Source organism: Ambystoma mexicanum, chromosome 8 (genome assembly GCF_040938575.1).
Source record: "Ambystoma mexicanum isolate Mex_15411 chromosome 8, UKY_AmexF1_1, whole genome shotgun sequence".
Taxonomy (NCBI): domain Eukaryota; kingdom Metazoa; phylum Chordata; class Amphibia; order Caudata; family Ambystomatidae; genus Ambystoma; species Ambystoma mexicanum.
Genome location: NC_090929.1, coordinates 7,945,207 through 7,961,317, shown reverse-complemented (window position 1 = coordinate 7,961,317; position 16,111 = coordinate 7,945,207). Strand labels below are relative to the sequence as shown.

General features: G+C 54.2%; 1 protein-coding gene across 1 annotated transcript in view; it reads right to left on the bottom strand.

Annotated features, from left to right (window-relative positions):
• Window positions 1-16,111, bottom strand: part of ENG (endoglin) — a 286,341-nt gene that overhangs the window by 85,169 nt on the left and 185,061 nt on the right. The window contains exons 7-8 of the mRNA XM_069609121.1: window positions 13,217-13,388; window positions 5,579-5,745 (exon numbers count right to left, since the gene is read on the bottom strand). Of these exons, the coding sequence (XP_069465222.1) occupies window positions 5,579-5,745; window positions 13,217-13,388 (339 nt within the window). The remainder of the gene's footprint in view (window positions 1-5,578; window positions 5,746-13,216; window positions 13,389-16,111) is intronic.

Here is a 16,111-nt window from a genome sequence, read left to right as displayed (position 1 = left end):
CTGCCAAGCTCTCAGCATGCTATCCGCTGCCTTCACAAGCCCTTGGCCCACTCTCTGTTGCTCTCTCAAGCTTTCAGCCCACTCTCTGCTGCTCTCCCAAGCTCCCAGCCCACTCTCTGCTGCCCTCTTCAGCCCTCAGCACACACTCTGCTGCCCTCTCAAGCCCTCGGCCCCCTCTCTGCTGCCCTCCAAAGCTCTCAGCCCACTCTCTGCTGCCCTCTCAAGCTCTCAGCCCACTCTCTGCTACCCTCTCAAACTCCCAGCCCACTCTCTGCAGCCCTCCCAAGCTCCCAGCACACGCTCTGCTGCCCTCTCAAACTCTCAGTTCACTCTCTGCTGCCCTCACAAGCCCTTGGCCCACTCTCTGTTGCTCTCTCAAGCTTTCAGCCCACTCTCTGCTGCCCTCTCAAACTCCCAGCCCACTTTTTGCTGCCCTTCCAAGCTCTGAGCCCACTCTATGCAGCCCTCTCAAACTCCCAGCCCACTCTGCTTCCCTGCCAAGCTCTCAGCACACTCTCTGCTGCCCTCTCAAGCTTTCAGCCCACTCTCTGCTGCCCTCCCAAGCTCTCAGCCCACTCTCTGCTTCCCTCTCAAGCCTTCGGCCCACTCTCTGCTGCCCTACGAAGCTCTCAGCCCCCTCTCAGCTGCACTCTCAAGCCCTCGGCCCACTCTCCGCAGCCCTCTCAAGCCCTCGGCCCACTCTCTGCTGCCCTCTCAAGCTCCCAGCCCACTCTCTGCTGCCCTCTCAAGCTCTCAGCCCACTCTCTGCTGCCCTTCAAGCCCTTGGCCCACTCTCTGCTACCCTCTCAAACTCCCAGCCCACTCTCTGCTGCCCTCTCAAGCCCTCGCTCGACCCCCTCTCAACTGCACTCTCAAGCCCTCTGCTTACTCGTTGCTGCCCTCTCAAACTCCCAGCCCACTCTCTGCTGCTCTCTCAAGCTCTCAGCCTACTCTCTGCTGCCCGCTCAAGTTCCCAGCCCACTCTCTGCTGCTCTCTCAAGCTCTCAGCCCACTCTCTGCTGCCCTCTCAAGCCCTCGGCCCACTCTCTGCTGCCCTCTCAAGCTCTCACTCCACTCTCTGCTGCCCTCGCGAGTCTTCGGCCCACTCTCTGCTGCCCTCTCAAACTCTCAGCTCACTATCTGCTACACTCTCAAACTCCCAGCCCACTCTCTGCTGCCCTCTCAAACTCCCAGCCCACTCTCTGCAGCCCTCTCAAGCTCCCAGCACACTCTCTGCTGTGCTCCCAAGCTCTCAGCCCACTCTCTGCTGCCCTCTCATGCCCCTGGCCCACTCTCTGCTGCCCTGCCAAGCTCTCAGCCCACTCTCTGCTGCCCTCTCAAGCTCTCGGCCCACTCTCTGCTGCCCTCCTAAGCTCTCAACCCACTCTCTGCTGCCCTCGCGAGTCTTCGGCCCACTCTCTGCTGCCCTCTCAAACTCTCAGCTCACTATCTGCTACACTCTCAAACTCCCAGCCCACTCTCTGCTGCCCTCTCAAGCTCTCAGTCCACTCTATGCAGCCCTCTCAAACCTTCAGCCCACTCTCTGCTGCCCTCTCAAGCTCTCAGCCCACTCTCTGCTGCCCTCTCAAGCCCTCAGCCCACTCTTTGCTGCCCTACCAAGCTCTCAGCCCTCTCTCAGCTGCACTCTCAAGCCCTCGGCCCACTCTCTGCAGCCCTCTCAAACCTTCAGCCCACTCTCTGCTGCCCTCTCAAGCTCTCAGTCCACTCTCTGCTGCTCTCCCAAGCTCTTAGCCCACTCTATGATACCCTCTCAAACTCCCTGCCCACTCTCTGCAGCCCTCTCAAACCCTCGGCCCACTGTCTGCTGCCCTCTCAAGCTCTCAGCACCCTCTCTGCTACCCCCTCAAACTCCCAGCCCACTCTCTGCAGCCCTCTCAAACCCTCGATCCATTCTCTGCTGCCCTCTCAAGCTCCCAGCCCACTTTCTGCTACCCTCTCAAGCCCTCAGCCCACTCTCTGCTGCCCTCCCAAGCCCTCAGCCCACTCTCTGCTGCCATCTCAAACACCAAGCCCACTCTCTGCAGCCCTCTCAAGCTATCAGCCCACTCTCTGCTGCCCTCTCAAGCCCCTGGCCCACTCTCTCTGCTGCTCTCTCAAGCTCTCAGCCCACTCTCTGCTGCCCTCCCAAGCTCTCAGCCCACTCTCTGCTGCCCTCTCAATCTCTCAGCCCACTCTATGCAGCCCTCTCAAACTCCCAGCCCACTCTCTGCTGCCCTGCCAAGCTCTCAGCACACTATCCGCTGCCCTCTCAAGCTCTCAGCCCACTCTCTGCTGCCCTCTCAAGCTCTCAGCCCACTCTCTGCTGCCCTCCCAAGCTCTCAGCCCACTCTCTGCTGCCCTCTCAAGCTCTCAGCCCACTCTCTGCTGCCCTCTCAAACTCTCAGCCCACTCTCTGCTGCACTCCCAAGCTCTCAGCCCACTCTCTGCTGCCCTCTCAAGCCCTCACCCACTCTCTGCTGCCCTACCAAGCTCTCAGCCCCCTCTCAGCTGCACTCTCAAGCCCTTGGCCCACTCTCTGCAGCCCTCTCAAACCCTCGGCCAACTCTCTGCTGCCCTCCCAAGCTCTCAGCCCACTCTCTGCTGCCCTCTCAAGCTCTCAGCCCACTCTCTGCTGCCCTCTCAAACTCTCAGCCGACTCTCTGCTGCACTCCCAAGCTCTCAGCCCACTCTCTGCTGCCCTCTCAAGCCCTCACCCACTCTCTGCTGCCCTACCAAGCTCTCAGCCCCCTCTCAGCTGCACTCTCAAGCCCTTGGCCCACTCTCTGCAGCCCTCTCAAACCCTCGGCCCACTCTCTGCTGCTTTCTCAAGCTCTCAGTCCACTCTCTGCAGCCCTCTCAAGCCCTTGACCCACTTTCTGCTGCCCTCCCAAGGTCTCGGCCCACTCTCTGCTACCCTCTCAAACTCCCAGCCCGCTCTTTGCTGCCCTCTCAAGCTCTCAGCCCACTCTCTGCTGCCCTCTCAAGCCCTCAGCAACTCTCTGCTACACTCTCAAGCTCTCAGTCCACTCTCTGCTGCTTTCCCAAGCTCTCAGTCCACTCTCTGATATCCTCTCAAACTCCCAGCCCACTCTCTGCAGCCCTCTCAAACGCTCGGCCCACTCTCTGCAGCCCTCTCAAGCTCTCAGCACCCTCTCTGCTACCCCCTCAAGCTCCCAGCCCACTCTCTGCAGCCCTCTCAAACCCTCGACCCATTCTCTGCTGCCCTCTCAAGCTCCCAGCCCACTTTCTGCTACCCTCTCAAGCCCTCAGCCCACTCTCTGCTGCCCTCCCAAGCCCTCAGTCCACTATCTGCTGCCATCTCAAACTCCCAGCCCACTCTCTGCAGCCCTCTCAAGCTCCCAGCACACTCTCTGCTGTGCTCTCAAGCTCTCAGCCCACTCTCTGATGCCCTCTCATGCCCCTGGCCCACTCTCTGCTGCCCTGCCAAGCTCTCAGCCCACTCTCTGCTGCCCTCTCAAGCTCTCGGCCCACTCTCTGCTGCCCTCCCAAGCTCTCAGCCCACTCTCTGCTGCCCTCTCGAGTCCTCGGCCCACTCTCTGCTGCCCTCTCAAGCCTTCGGCCCACTCTCTGCTGCGCTACGAAGCTCTCAGCCCCCTCTCAGCTGCACTCTCAAGCCCTCGGCCCACTCTCCGCAGCCCTCTCAAGCCCTTGGCCCACTCTCTGCTGCCCTCTCAAGCTCCCAGCCCACTCTATGCAGCCCTCTCAAACTCCCAGCCCACTCTCTGCTGCCCTGCCAAGCTCTCAGCATGCTATCCGCTGCCTTCACAAGCCCTTGGCCCACTCTCTGTTGCTCTCTCAAGCTTTCAGCCCACTCTCTGCTGCTCTCCCAAGCTCCCAGCCCACTCTCTGCTGCCCTCTTCAGCCCTCAGCACACACTCTGCTGCCCTCTCAAGCCCTCGGCCCACTCTCTGCTGCCCTCCAAAGCTCTCAGCCCACTCTCTGCTGCCCTCTCAAGCTCTCAGCCCACTCTCTGCTACCCTCTCAAACTCCCAGCCCACTCTCTGCAGCCCTCACAAGCTCCCAGCACACGCTCTGCTGCCCTCTCAAACTCTCAGTTCACTCTCTGCTGCCCTCACAAGCCCTTGGCCCACTCTCTGTTGCTCTCTCAAGCTTTCAGCCCACTCTCTGCTGCCCTCTCAAACTCCCAGCCCACTTTTTGCTGCCCTTCCAAGCTCTGAGCCCACTCTATGCAGCCCTCTCAAACTCCCAGCCCACTCTGCTTCCCTGCCAAGCTCTCAGCACACTCTCTGCTGCCCTCTCAAGCTTTCAGCCCACTCTCTGCTGCCCTCCCAAGCTCTCAGACCACTCTCTGCTTCCCTCTCAAGCCTTCGGCCCACTCTCTGCTGCCCTACGAAGCTCTCAGCCCCCTCTCAGCTGCACTCTCAAGCCCTCGGCCCACTCTCCGCAGCCCTCTCAAGCCCTCGGCCCACTCTCTGCTGCCCTCTCAAGCTCCCAGCCCACTCTCTGCTGCCCTCTCAAGCTCTCAGCCCACTCTCTGCTGCCCTTCAAGCCCTTGGCCCACTCTCTGCTACCCTCTCAAACTCCCAGCCCACTCTCTGCTGCCCTCTCAAGCCCTCGCTCGACCCCCTCTCAACTGCACTCTCAAGCCCTCTGCTTACTCGTTGCTGCCCTCTCAAACTCCCAGCCCACTCTCTGCTGCTCTCTCAAGCTCTCAGCCTACTCTCTGCTGCCCGCTCAAGTTCCCAGCCCACTCTCTGCTGCTCTCTCAAGCTCTCAGCCCACTCTCTGCTGCCCTCTCAAGCCCTCGGCCCACTCTCTGCTGCCCTCTCAAGCTCTCACCCAACTCTCTGCTGCTCTCTGAAGCTCCCAGCCCACTTTCTGCTGCCCTCTCAAGCCCTCGGACCACTCTCTGCTGCCCTCTCAAGCTCTCAATCCACCATGTTCTCTATCTCAGTCTTAGCGCCCTGAAGCTCTTAGCAAACTCGCTGCTTGCAGGGCTGGCTGGATGAGTGGGGCTCCCTTGGCTCCAGCTGCAAAACCCCACCTGAGACAGGTGTGTGGTGTATATATTATAATGGACAGGTTTCCAATGGGTGCTGTCCCTGCTTTCATCATTGAGGGTGCAGAATATGAAGCCTTCCTAGGACTTCATGTCCATGCGTATTCCCTGCCCCAAACAAAGAGCAGAAAGCAGGGCAAAACATGTCTGTGATGATTACACACCTTGTTGAGAGCTCTTTGGCCAATAAGTGCACATTTAGTGACAGCCTTTCATTTGTGAGGACTGATTCTACCTTCTGGAATATGTGCATTCCCTCAGTGCCTACTTGGTTTCATTTTGAAACAAAGTCCTAGAAAAACCAATGAGTGGGGATCTGGGTGGGGGGCAGGTTAATTGGCCTCTGCACAGCAGAACCAAGACACTGAAACCCTAAATAACCATTAAGGCTATTAAGCTATCTTTGTCAGAGTCACCAAAGGGGATCCCTACTCTCCCAGGGCCCTTCAGACCGCCCCCTGCCCTCCAAGGCAAGGGGCCCATTTTATTTGCAACATGGCTTGGCTACTGCCCACCCCACTACCTCCTGATCCTCACCTGTATGTACTCTTTAGCCACTGAGATGGACAGGTAGTCGCTGGTACACTTCCAGGGGCTGAGCAGATTGAAGAGCTGAGACATCTGCTCCTCGAGGGACGATGAAACGTCCTCCACAGAAGACGGCATTGTGTCAGCTTCCACCTCGGTCACTGGTGTGTCGGTCTCTGCAGAAGAAAGACAGTGAGAGTGGGCACAGGACGTCCTGAAGTGCAGTGCCCACAAACCCACCCGAACTTTGCTGCCAGACTGCACTGACCATCCCCAACACAGGTGAAACGTGCATGCAACGGGCTACAGCCTTGAGAACTGTCTGTCTTGGGTTGAAGAAGCTATCCATAAAATAGCACTGCCCTGCTATAGGCAAAGAACCTTTCCTGGAGCAGAGGTTTGGCATTTCAGCTACTTTGTATACCCACAATGCATTGCACACCTGGCTCTGTACTGGAAGTGAGCATGCAGTGATGGCTACTGGCTGGTGCTGCGCTGTGTGTGACTTGGATGAAATGACTAATGCTGTGTATAGTAGATATATATATATATATATATATATATATATATATATATATATATATATATATATATATATGTATATATATATATATATATTTATATATGTCTGTGTGCCATGCACATGTGTGTATAACATGTAAGGGGCATAGACTTTAAGAATGAAAGACAGGTGAGTAGGGGAGCAAGACAAGAGGGAGCGGTGGCCGCTGCCAGCCTCTCAGGGGCCGGCATTTCAGGCACTATCAAAGGTTAGTCCCTGGATAAGTCTTGCAAAAAGGGTGCCTATTTATTTGAAGGAAGAGGTATTTATTGTGAATGAGTTTGACGTCAAGCTGTACCTCACTCTGCACACATTACATCTTGCGGAGGCTGAGCCAGTGCTGGAAATGGAGAAAAAATGTACTGGGGGAACTGTCACCTATTTGGAGGGGCGTGGCTGTGGGAAGGAGGGACGGGCCCCCCCCGGCCAGGTAACCCTAAACACAGTGGGCCTCATTATGGGTCGGTCAGTAGCCCTATAAAATTACCGGCGCCTGACTTCCCGGCAGGGGCGTCACCAAGGGGAGCCAAGGGGGGCCACGGCTAACCCTTATAAAAATGCTGCCCCCCCCCACTGGCCCATTCAGTTATGTGTGTTTGTTTTGGTGTGCCACCTCAAGATTTCCAATGTGGCCACTCCTATGAAAAATATCTGGGGGTGCCACTGCTCCCAGGTGCCACCGGGCTATTTCAAGTCCGGCGGCCGGGAATTCTTGTGCTGGTAATTTTGTTAGTCCCCATTCCCATGGAGTTCCATAGGACTCCATGGGAATGGGGACACGGGAGCACCGGCACCGCTGCTAATGGTGTCGGTGCTCCCGTGAAAACTCTGTGGGTGGGTGCCGTCCCGGCCAGCAGGTCTGACCCTGGGGGCGGGACGGGACACGCCCGCAGAGTTGTAGTGTGCCGGTCCGGAAACAACAGTCCCAATCCTGGAGATTTGGATAAAAGCAAAGAGCATTATGGGAACTGGCATGGGGTGTGGGGCTCATGGGGACACCTACACTTTGGTTTTCTTCTTCCCTGACCTCCGTCTTTTGCTGTTGAGGGCTGTCTTCTAATTCCCATGGGTCATTGCCATCTCCTATTCCCATGGAAGGGTGGGCTGTCGACGCCCTTTTCATGTACACAACCACCCTTTTCCATCACTGGTATAAATATGGTTGCTGCCTTTCTGTGTGTCCTTCTCCCTCTTAACATCTGAAATGGAGACACACCTGTAATGGCATTAGGCGTCAAGCAATGCGCCGTCACGGCTCTTTGACGGTTTTGCAGTGATTCCTGCCTGATGCACATGCCAAGGTGCCTTTAACAAATCGGTTTGCCCTTTCTACAAGCCCGTTGGCTTGTGGGTGCTACAGGCTTGCTCTCAGTTGCTGGATATTGTGCTTCTTGAGAAAGCGTTCCATGTCTCTGGAAACTAAATGAACTCTATTGTCCGTCACAATCTCTTTGGGGAGTCCTTCTCTTTGGAAGACGGAACTGAGTACTTCAATGACTGTGCCTATATTGATGTCTGGCACAAATTCAACTTCCACCCACTTGTATAGATAGTCCACCATGACTACCCCATATTTGCTATTGCTTGACATGCCATCCAATGGGCCAATGAAGTCCAGCCCTATTTTATGCCATGCGCCGGCTGGAAATTCTGTGGGTATCATGGGTGCTTGGCTCACTTTTAGCCATTTGTCACTGTTTGTGCATTCGTGGCCCCTTGATCATTGCCCTCACCTCTTGATCCATTCCAGGCCACCAGTATGCATTGTGCACTCTGCGTCATGTCATGTTGCTGCCTAGATGACCTGCATGGGCTCTGCATAGTATCAATGTGCGGATGGCCATTGGGGGAATTACTTGGTCGCCTCTCATTACTAGGCCATCCATTTCTGGGATCTCGTCGTTGACTTTCCAATATGGTTCTAATATGGTTGCTGACTTTCTGGGATCTCATTCGACCAACCTTTGCGGGTCCATTCTGCGACTCGAAACAGGGCATCATCAAGTCTAATTTCCTCCTCCCAATGAGACTCGGTCATTTCCATAAAGTCCTTGCTTCTTAGGTCTCCTATGGATGCTACAATCCATTCCTCTTCCAGGAATGTGCTGCCCGGGGTATTTTGATCCAGTTACCTGGACATGCCTGGCTTTTTAACCAATACCTGGCAACTCTCGCCCACTGCATTGCCATTTCCTGCTCAAATTTCCAGTGCTACGCTGAGAACACTCAACTCATTTTCAGGCTGCCCTCTGCCACCTCCTCTCCCTCTCTCGTCTCTGATTGCCTTACTGCCATTCAGGATTGGTGTGCCGCCAATGATCTTTGTCTGAATGCCAGCAAGACGGAGATCCTCCTCATCGGCACACCTTCACCATCCTTTCCCCTCACTCTCTGGCCGGCCTCCCTTAGCCCTCCTCCTACCCCCACCTGCGAGGCTAAGAACCTCGAGGTCATCTTTGACTCCACCCCTTCCTTCTCCGCCCACATCTCTGAGGTCCCTAAAAAGTCAAACTTCCTACTGCATCTCCTCAGAGGTATTCTTCCTTTCCTGTCCTTCCCCCAGAAGCTCACTGTCTCCCAAGCTCTGGTTCTCTCTAGGATGGACTATTGCAATAGCCTCTTTCTAAAACTACCTGCCTCTACTCTCCGCCCTCTGCAACTAATCCAGAACAGGACTGTGAGACTTGTCCTTGGCCTCAAGCCCAGGGATCATATCTCTCCAGCTCTGAAATCTCTCCATTGGCTCCCAGTGGATGTAAGGAATTCAAAGCCTCTGCATTGTCCACAAGGCTTTCTGGGGCATGGGTCCAAAATACCTTCAGCTATCCCTCCACAAATACCTCCCCTCTCAAGCTCTTCGCTCCTCTACCTCCAACTCCCTCAGGGTCAGTCGTTTTTCAAAGAAACAAGCTGGGGGTAGATCTCTGTCTTCGGCTGGGGCCTCCCTCTGGAACAGCCTCCCTGCCACTCTGAAACTTGAGGAGAACCATCTCCGGTCCCGGAGGCACATCAAGACCTTCCTCTTTGCTTCTGCCTTTGCTCCCCCTCTCCCCTGCTGATCTGTTCTCTCTTGGCACCGTGCACCTGGCCACCCTCTGTCCTCTGGGCCCAGGTACCTGCTCACCCTGCCACCCTCCCGCACTGCCTCTGGGCCATCCCTTGCACTGGGGCCTGTATCTGTACCCATACAGTCCCCCCTTTTTCTTCCTGCACTTATAAGACCTACCCTGTCTGCTGCCTTAAACCCAGCACTTGCCGCTTGCTGGCTGCACTACCACTTTATGTTGCCTTTATTTATTATTATTTATCTGTTTCTTCTTTGCTCTGCACTTTCCACTTCTCCCCCCTTCCATGCACTTTTCCACTCCCCCTCTCCGAAGCACTTGCGCATTCTCAATGTCACCGGGCCTAGTAAGATCGCTGTTTTGTTTTCCCCTGTTCCCCTCTCTTGCCTTGTCGCGCTCTGAAACACTTGTGTACGAGCGGGATAGAAATAAAATATCAATATCAATGCCGTCCGTTTGGGCATTCTTCCAGCCGGCAATATAGGTGATCTCGTACATGTGCTCTTGCAGTTTGGCGGCAGTAGTTCTTGCTAGGCGTGGCGGTGCTGTCTTTGTGCATCCGGGACTCAACATGTTCACAAGGGGTTTATGGTCAGTGACCAGGCAGAGCTTCCTCAAACATACGACCTGAAGTACTCCACGGCCCAGGCGCAAACCAATATCTCTTTCTCAACCGTAGAGTTGTTTTTCTTTGAAGTAGACAGAACTTTTGACACTAAGGCAACTATATTTTCGGTGTCTACCCTTTTTTGTATGAGTGTGGCACCCAAACCATACGCACTGGCTTCTGTTGTTATGTATGTTTCTCATTCGGGATTGAACAGTTTCAGACTCGGCATATAGGATTCTGTTCTTAATTTCGGTGAAGGCTTCAATTTGCTGTGATTCCCACATGTTCTCCGCTCCTTTCCTCAAGAGCTTGTTCAAGGGGGACGCGATTTCAGAAAATCTGGGAACACATTTTGCGTATTACTTTGCGAGGCCCAAGAACGACCTGAGTTCATCTTTTGAGATTGGGGCTGGGGAGTCAACTATGGCTCGGAGCAGGTTCTTCTTTGGGCTCACTCCTTCCTTCGAGATGCAGTAACCAAGGTACTCTACTTCACATGCTCCAATTATGCTTTTCCCGTGGCGAAGGTGGACTCCTGCGCTCTGTAGCTTGCCAAGGGCTTCTCTCTGCACCCCGTCGTGGGTTTCTGCGTCTTTGGCATACAGAAGGATGTCGTCCTGTGCAGCAGTGAGTTCATCATTCTTTGTGATGCTGACATGGAGGATGATAACCCAAACGGCATTCGTGTGTATTGGAATGTACCGAATGGCGTGATGAATGCTGTGAGGGGACGTGAGGCCTTGTGTAGATTAATCTGATGGTAGGCATCACACATATCGAGTTTTGAGAAGATTTTTGCTTCCTTCATCGTAAGTATAATTTCGTTGATGCTGGGCAAGGGAAAAGTGTCTGTGACCACCTCCAGGTTTAGGTTGTGAAGATCAATGCACTGACTCAAGTCGTTGGAGGATTTTTTCTTTATTAGGGCCACTGGGTTTAGCCTCTCGGAGGACTCGACAGTCTCGATTGTGCCTTCATTGACCATTTTGCGAAGCTGGGATTCCAGGACCGACCTCGCTGTCACTGGAACGGGCCTGACCTTGTGTTTGACTGGCACAGCATTGGGTTTTAAGCAGATTTTGTGCACCTAATTGTTTATTTTCCGGGTGTTTTGGAGAACAGCAAAGGGTATTCACTTCTCAGATCTGACGCTGCTCCTGAGGAGACCAGCAGCACCTGTTCGGCAGAACTGGGGTCTAACCGGATGCTCAGTTTGTGCTTGTCCTCCCATCCCAGTACTGCAGGACCTTCGGTCGACAAGCAGACTTTCGTTGTGGTGCATCTATCCTTAAATTCGAGTTTGGCTTTAATGGGAGCCCAAGAGGTCTACTGTGGTTCCCCCGAAGACTGTGGGCTTTTGCTTGGTGCTTCTAATCTTAATCAAGTCATGTCTGGATGGGGAGGATGGTCAGGTCAGACAAGGAAACGGCCATGACGCGTTTCCTTTCCATCTACTTTCACTTCTAGCTTGACATGAGTTTACCATGATCACCATTGGCCTATTGTCAGGTTCTTCCTCATCGGCCGTTCCTCTGTCTCCTTCGATATGGGTGACTTTCTTTTTACGCCACGTGCAGCCAACAACAATTTGACCATATCGCCCGCACTTGGAGCACTCTTTGTTCCTTGCGGGTCAGTCTCTATCGTTGGCCAGGTGCTTGGTGCTGGCACATCTGTAACACTTTTGGGAATCTCTCAACTTGTGTCCTATCTCTTTGTTAGCTTCCCGCGGCTGCCTGTCTCTGTGCCCCTTCTATTGTACAGCTGCCATTTCGGGTGCGGGCGAGGGCCCGCCACCTTCTCTGCGTCTGTTCGAAGTTTCCTCTTCGGCTCTTGCTATTTGGATGGCCTTATCTAGGTACAGCTCTTTCTCTTGAATGAACTTGTCCTGGAATTTGCCAGAATTGGTGTGTACCACCAACATGTCACAAATGACTTGTTCCACATTGTCCCCGAATCCGCACAATGACGCCAGTTCTCTAATTCTGGTGATGTACCCTCTCGTTTTCTTGTGTAGAACTTGAGTCTGTGGAGGACCACATTTTCTTTGTTGAAAAACTGGAAAACCTCTTAATTATGCGGCAAATCACTTCCTTGGGGACATCATCATCTTCGTCTGGGGGGGGGGGCACAGCCTTCAAACCTGCGAATATGCGCTGCCCTTCGACACCCCACGGCGTTTAGTAACATGGCCTTTTTCCTGGCCGGAGTATAGCATGTTCCTCCCAACGTCTCCAGATATGTGGAAAACAGTGGCTCCCATTGTTGGCAGGGAATGGCAGGTGTGCTGGGGGAATGGAGGAAAGTGGGAGGTGGCGTGTCGCCCTGCATGACTGCAGGGTGGGTCGTTTCTGGACCTCGTCACCAATTATGTGGTGGCCCCCAATGAACACAGGACGCTTGGCGGTGGTGGAGGTATTGATTATGGCACCTTACGTACACAGGGTGGAGCGGGGTTTGTCCAGAACAGGGGGGTAGTACTCACAGTTCAGTCCTGATAGAGCAGTGCAGTTATCTTAACTGCCCTGGATTGACACTGGATGTTATTTACATCCCCAGCCTGCTAGAGCTCCCAGAGGCTTTTCTTCAGCCATGGAATTAGGCTCTGCCTGTGAAGCAGGTGATTCGATGACCTCATCAGGGAGGAGCGCCGAGGCCTGACTGTCCTCCTCCTTCAGCTCTGCCGGGTTTCCTGGCTCGCTGCACGCTTCCTGCGTGTAATCTCATGAGATATCGCTCTGCCGAGATCTCGCGTGATCGGTCCTCACAAACATGTTATTACAATTTTTAAAACATGCCTGCACAGTTCATATCGTTTCCTAACGGTTATCAATTTTGAAGGGCATTCCCAGTTTTCACCCAAGCTACCATTTAGTCGGAGGGTCCAGGGGTGCATTTATGACTTCAATAGCTTCAACAAATGGTCCAAAAAACAAAGATAAGCTAAAATCGATACAGAGTCCACCACTATGAAACAAACCTGCCATTTCTTGATCACTAGCGAGGTACTGAACGGTGTTCCATCGCAGGAAAAGATGGCGCGCACCGTCCCAGGATCCGTGCATACTATCCAGGGCTTCTTATGGAGCACTACCTTTCTCCAGCCATTAGCCACACATTGGTGGGACTTTCTAGTGACTGGTGGCTGGTCTTCTCATGGTCAGTGGGGAAGATTCACTTATAGGGAGTGAGTCCAGAATATGCACAGTCCCACTCAAGGTGTAAGAGTGTGTCAGGAGCCTGAAGGCAGGGGTACTGTGCATATATGAACAACTATCTGAGGGCATGGAGTGAGTTCCTTTTCTTTCCCCTCAGAAAGATGGCCTTTTTTTATGACCAGTGGCCACTGTGCATAGGTGTGTTATATGCTGCCCGCTGCCACCCTGGCTTCCCCAGCTAGCGATGCTCACCACAGTTTTGCAGTCGTAGGGTGACGTGCCCCACCGAGGGCATCTGCGTGTACCAGATCTTGTCAAAGCCCTTCACCTGGGCAACCTGGATGAGCTGCTCCGGCTTCCAGAGGGGCTTCTGCCCCTCTTGGGAAATGGCCATCTTTGAGGTGACGCTGTGTTCCTCCGAAGCCTGTGGGAACAGAGCACAGGGAAATAGTCAGATAGTGTAGGGAGAAGAACCTGTGGGAACAGAGCACAGGGAACTAGTCAGATAGTGTAGGGAGAAGAACCTGTGGGAACAGAGCACAGGGAAATAGTCAGATAGTGTAGGGAGAAGAGCCTGTGGGAACAGAGCACAGGGAGATATTCAGGTAGGGTAGGGAGAAGAGCCTGTGGGAACAGAGCACAGGGAGATAGTCAGGTAGGGTGTGGAGAAGAGCCTGTGGGAACAGAGCACAGGGAGATAGTTAGGTAGGATAGTGGGAGTAGAACCTGTGGGGACAGAGCACAGGGAGATACTCAGGTAGGGTAGAAAGAAGTGCCTGTGGGAACAGAGGACAGGGAGATAATCAGGTAGGTAGGGAAAAGAGCCTGTGGTAACAGAGCACAGGGGGATAGTCGGGTAGGTTAGCAGGAGAAGAACCTGTGGGAACAAAGCACAGGGAGATAGTCAGGTAGGGTAGTGGGAGAAGAGCCTGTGGGAACAGAGCACAGGGAGATAGTCAGGTAGGGTAGCAGGAGAAGAACCTGTGGGAACAGAGCACAGGGAGATAGTCAGGTAGGGTAGTGGGAGAAGAGCCTGTGGGAACAGAGCACAGGGAGATAGTCAGGTAGGGTAGGGAGAAGAGTCTTTGGGAACAGAGCACAGGGAGATAGTCAGGTAGGTAGGGAAATGAGCCTGTGGCAACAGGGCACAAGGAGATTGTCCAGTAGGGTAGGGAGAAGAGCATGTGGGAACAGAGCCCAGGGAGATAGCCAGGTAGGGTAGGGAGAAGAGTCTGTGAGAACAGAGCACAGGGAGATAGTCAGGGAGGTCAGCAGGAGAGGAACCTGTGGGAACAGAGCACAGGGAGATAGTCATGTAGGGTAGGGAGAAGAGTCTTTGGGAACAGAACACAGGGAGATAGTCAGGTAGGGAAATGAGCCTGTGGCAACAGGGCACAAGGAGATTGTCCAGTAGGGTAGGGAGAAGAGCATGTGGGAACAGAGCCCAGGGAGATAGCCAGGTAGAGTAGGGAGAAGAGTCTGTGGGAATAAAGTTCAGAGAGATAGTCAGGTAAGTAGGGAAAAGAGCCTGTGGTAACAGGGCACAAGGAGATAGTCAGGTAGGGTAGTGGGAGAAGAGCCTGTGGGAACAGAGCACAGGGAGATAGTCAGGTAGGGTAGTGGGAGAAGAGCCTGTGTTAACAGAGCCTGGGGAGACAGTCAGGTAGGGTAGCGGGAGAAGAACCTGTGGGAACAGAGCCCAGGGAGATAGGTAGGGTAGCAGGATAAGAGCATGTGGGAACAGAGCACAAGGAGAGAGTCAGGTAGGGTAGTGGGAGAAGAGCCTGTGGGAACAGAGCCCAGGGAGATAGTCAGGTAGGGTAGCGGGAGAAGAACCTGTGGGAACAGAGCACAGGGAGATAGTCAGGTAGGGTAGCGGGAGAAGAACCTGTAGGAACAGAGCACAGGGAGATAGTCACATGGGGTAGGGAGAAGAACCTGTGGGAGGTAATTTTGTGACCTTACCACCCAAAATCGGCCAATTCACCAATTCACCTGTATTACCGTTGGTGGTACTACCGCCAAAATCCCCCATGGAGCCCTATCGACTCCAACAATTAATGGGGACTAACACCACCTAGCACCCCCTGTAATCCACCAGTAATACCGCTGGACAAAGTGGCAGTAACGGTAATACAGTTTGGTGGTATCGCAGTGGATTTACTGCCAAGATACCACCAAACTTGTAATGAGGCAGCATTCCCACGACTGTATTCTTGGCAGAGAACCTGCATACTGAAAGCCACCCTCACCCAGAGGTGTCCTCAGCCCCACCGCCCCCCATGATCCCTGCTATAGAGCTGGCAGTTCAGGGCTCTTCAGTGCTGCTCTTTGGGCACTGGTGCGTGCATTGTTGTGGCGCACTCTGAAGGGTTCCCTCCTGTCTCCTCAGTGCTGCTCTTTGGGCACTGGTGCGTGCATTGTTGTGGCGCACTCTGAAGGGTTCCCTCCACTCTCCTCAGTGCTGCTCTTTGGGCCCTGGTGCGTGCATTGTTGTGGCGCACTCTGAAGGGTTCCCTCCACTCTCCTCAGTGCTGCTCTTTGGGCACTGGTGCGTGCATTGTTGTGGCGCACTCTGAAGGGTTCCCTCCACTCTCCTCAGTGCTGCTCTTTGGGCCCTGGTGCGTGCATTGTTGTGGCGCACTCTGAAGGGTTCCCTCCACTCTCCTCAGTGCTGCTCTTTGGGCCCTGGTGCGTGCATTGTTGTGGCGCACTCTGAAGGGTTCCCTCCTGTCTCCTCAGTGCTGCTCTTTGGGCACTGGTGCGTGCATTGTTGTGGCGCACTCTGAAGGGTTCCCTCCTGTCTCCTCAGTGCTGCTCTTTGGGCACTGGTGCGTGCATTGTTGTGGCGCACTCTGAAGGGTTCCCTCCACTCTCCTCAGTGCTGCTCTTTGGGCCCTGTTGCGTGCATTGTTGTGGCGCACTCTGAAGGGTTCCCTCCTGTCTCCTCAGTGCTGCTCTTTGGGCACTGGTGCGTGCATTGTTGTGGCGCACTCTGAAGGGTTCCCTCCACTCTCCTCAGTGCTGCTCTTTGGGCACTGGTGCGTGCATTGTTGTGGCGCACTCTGAAGGGTTCCCTCCTGTCTCCTCAGTGCTGCTCTTTGGGCACTGGTGCGTGCATTGTTGTGGCGCACTCTGAAGGGTTCC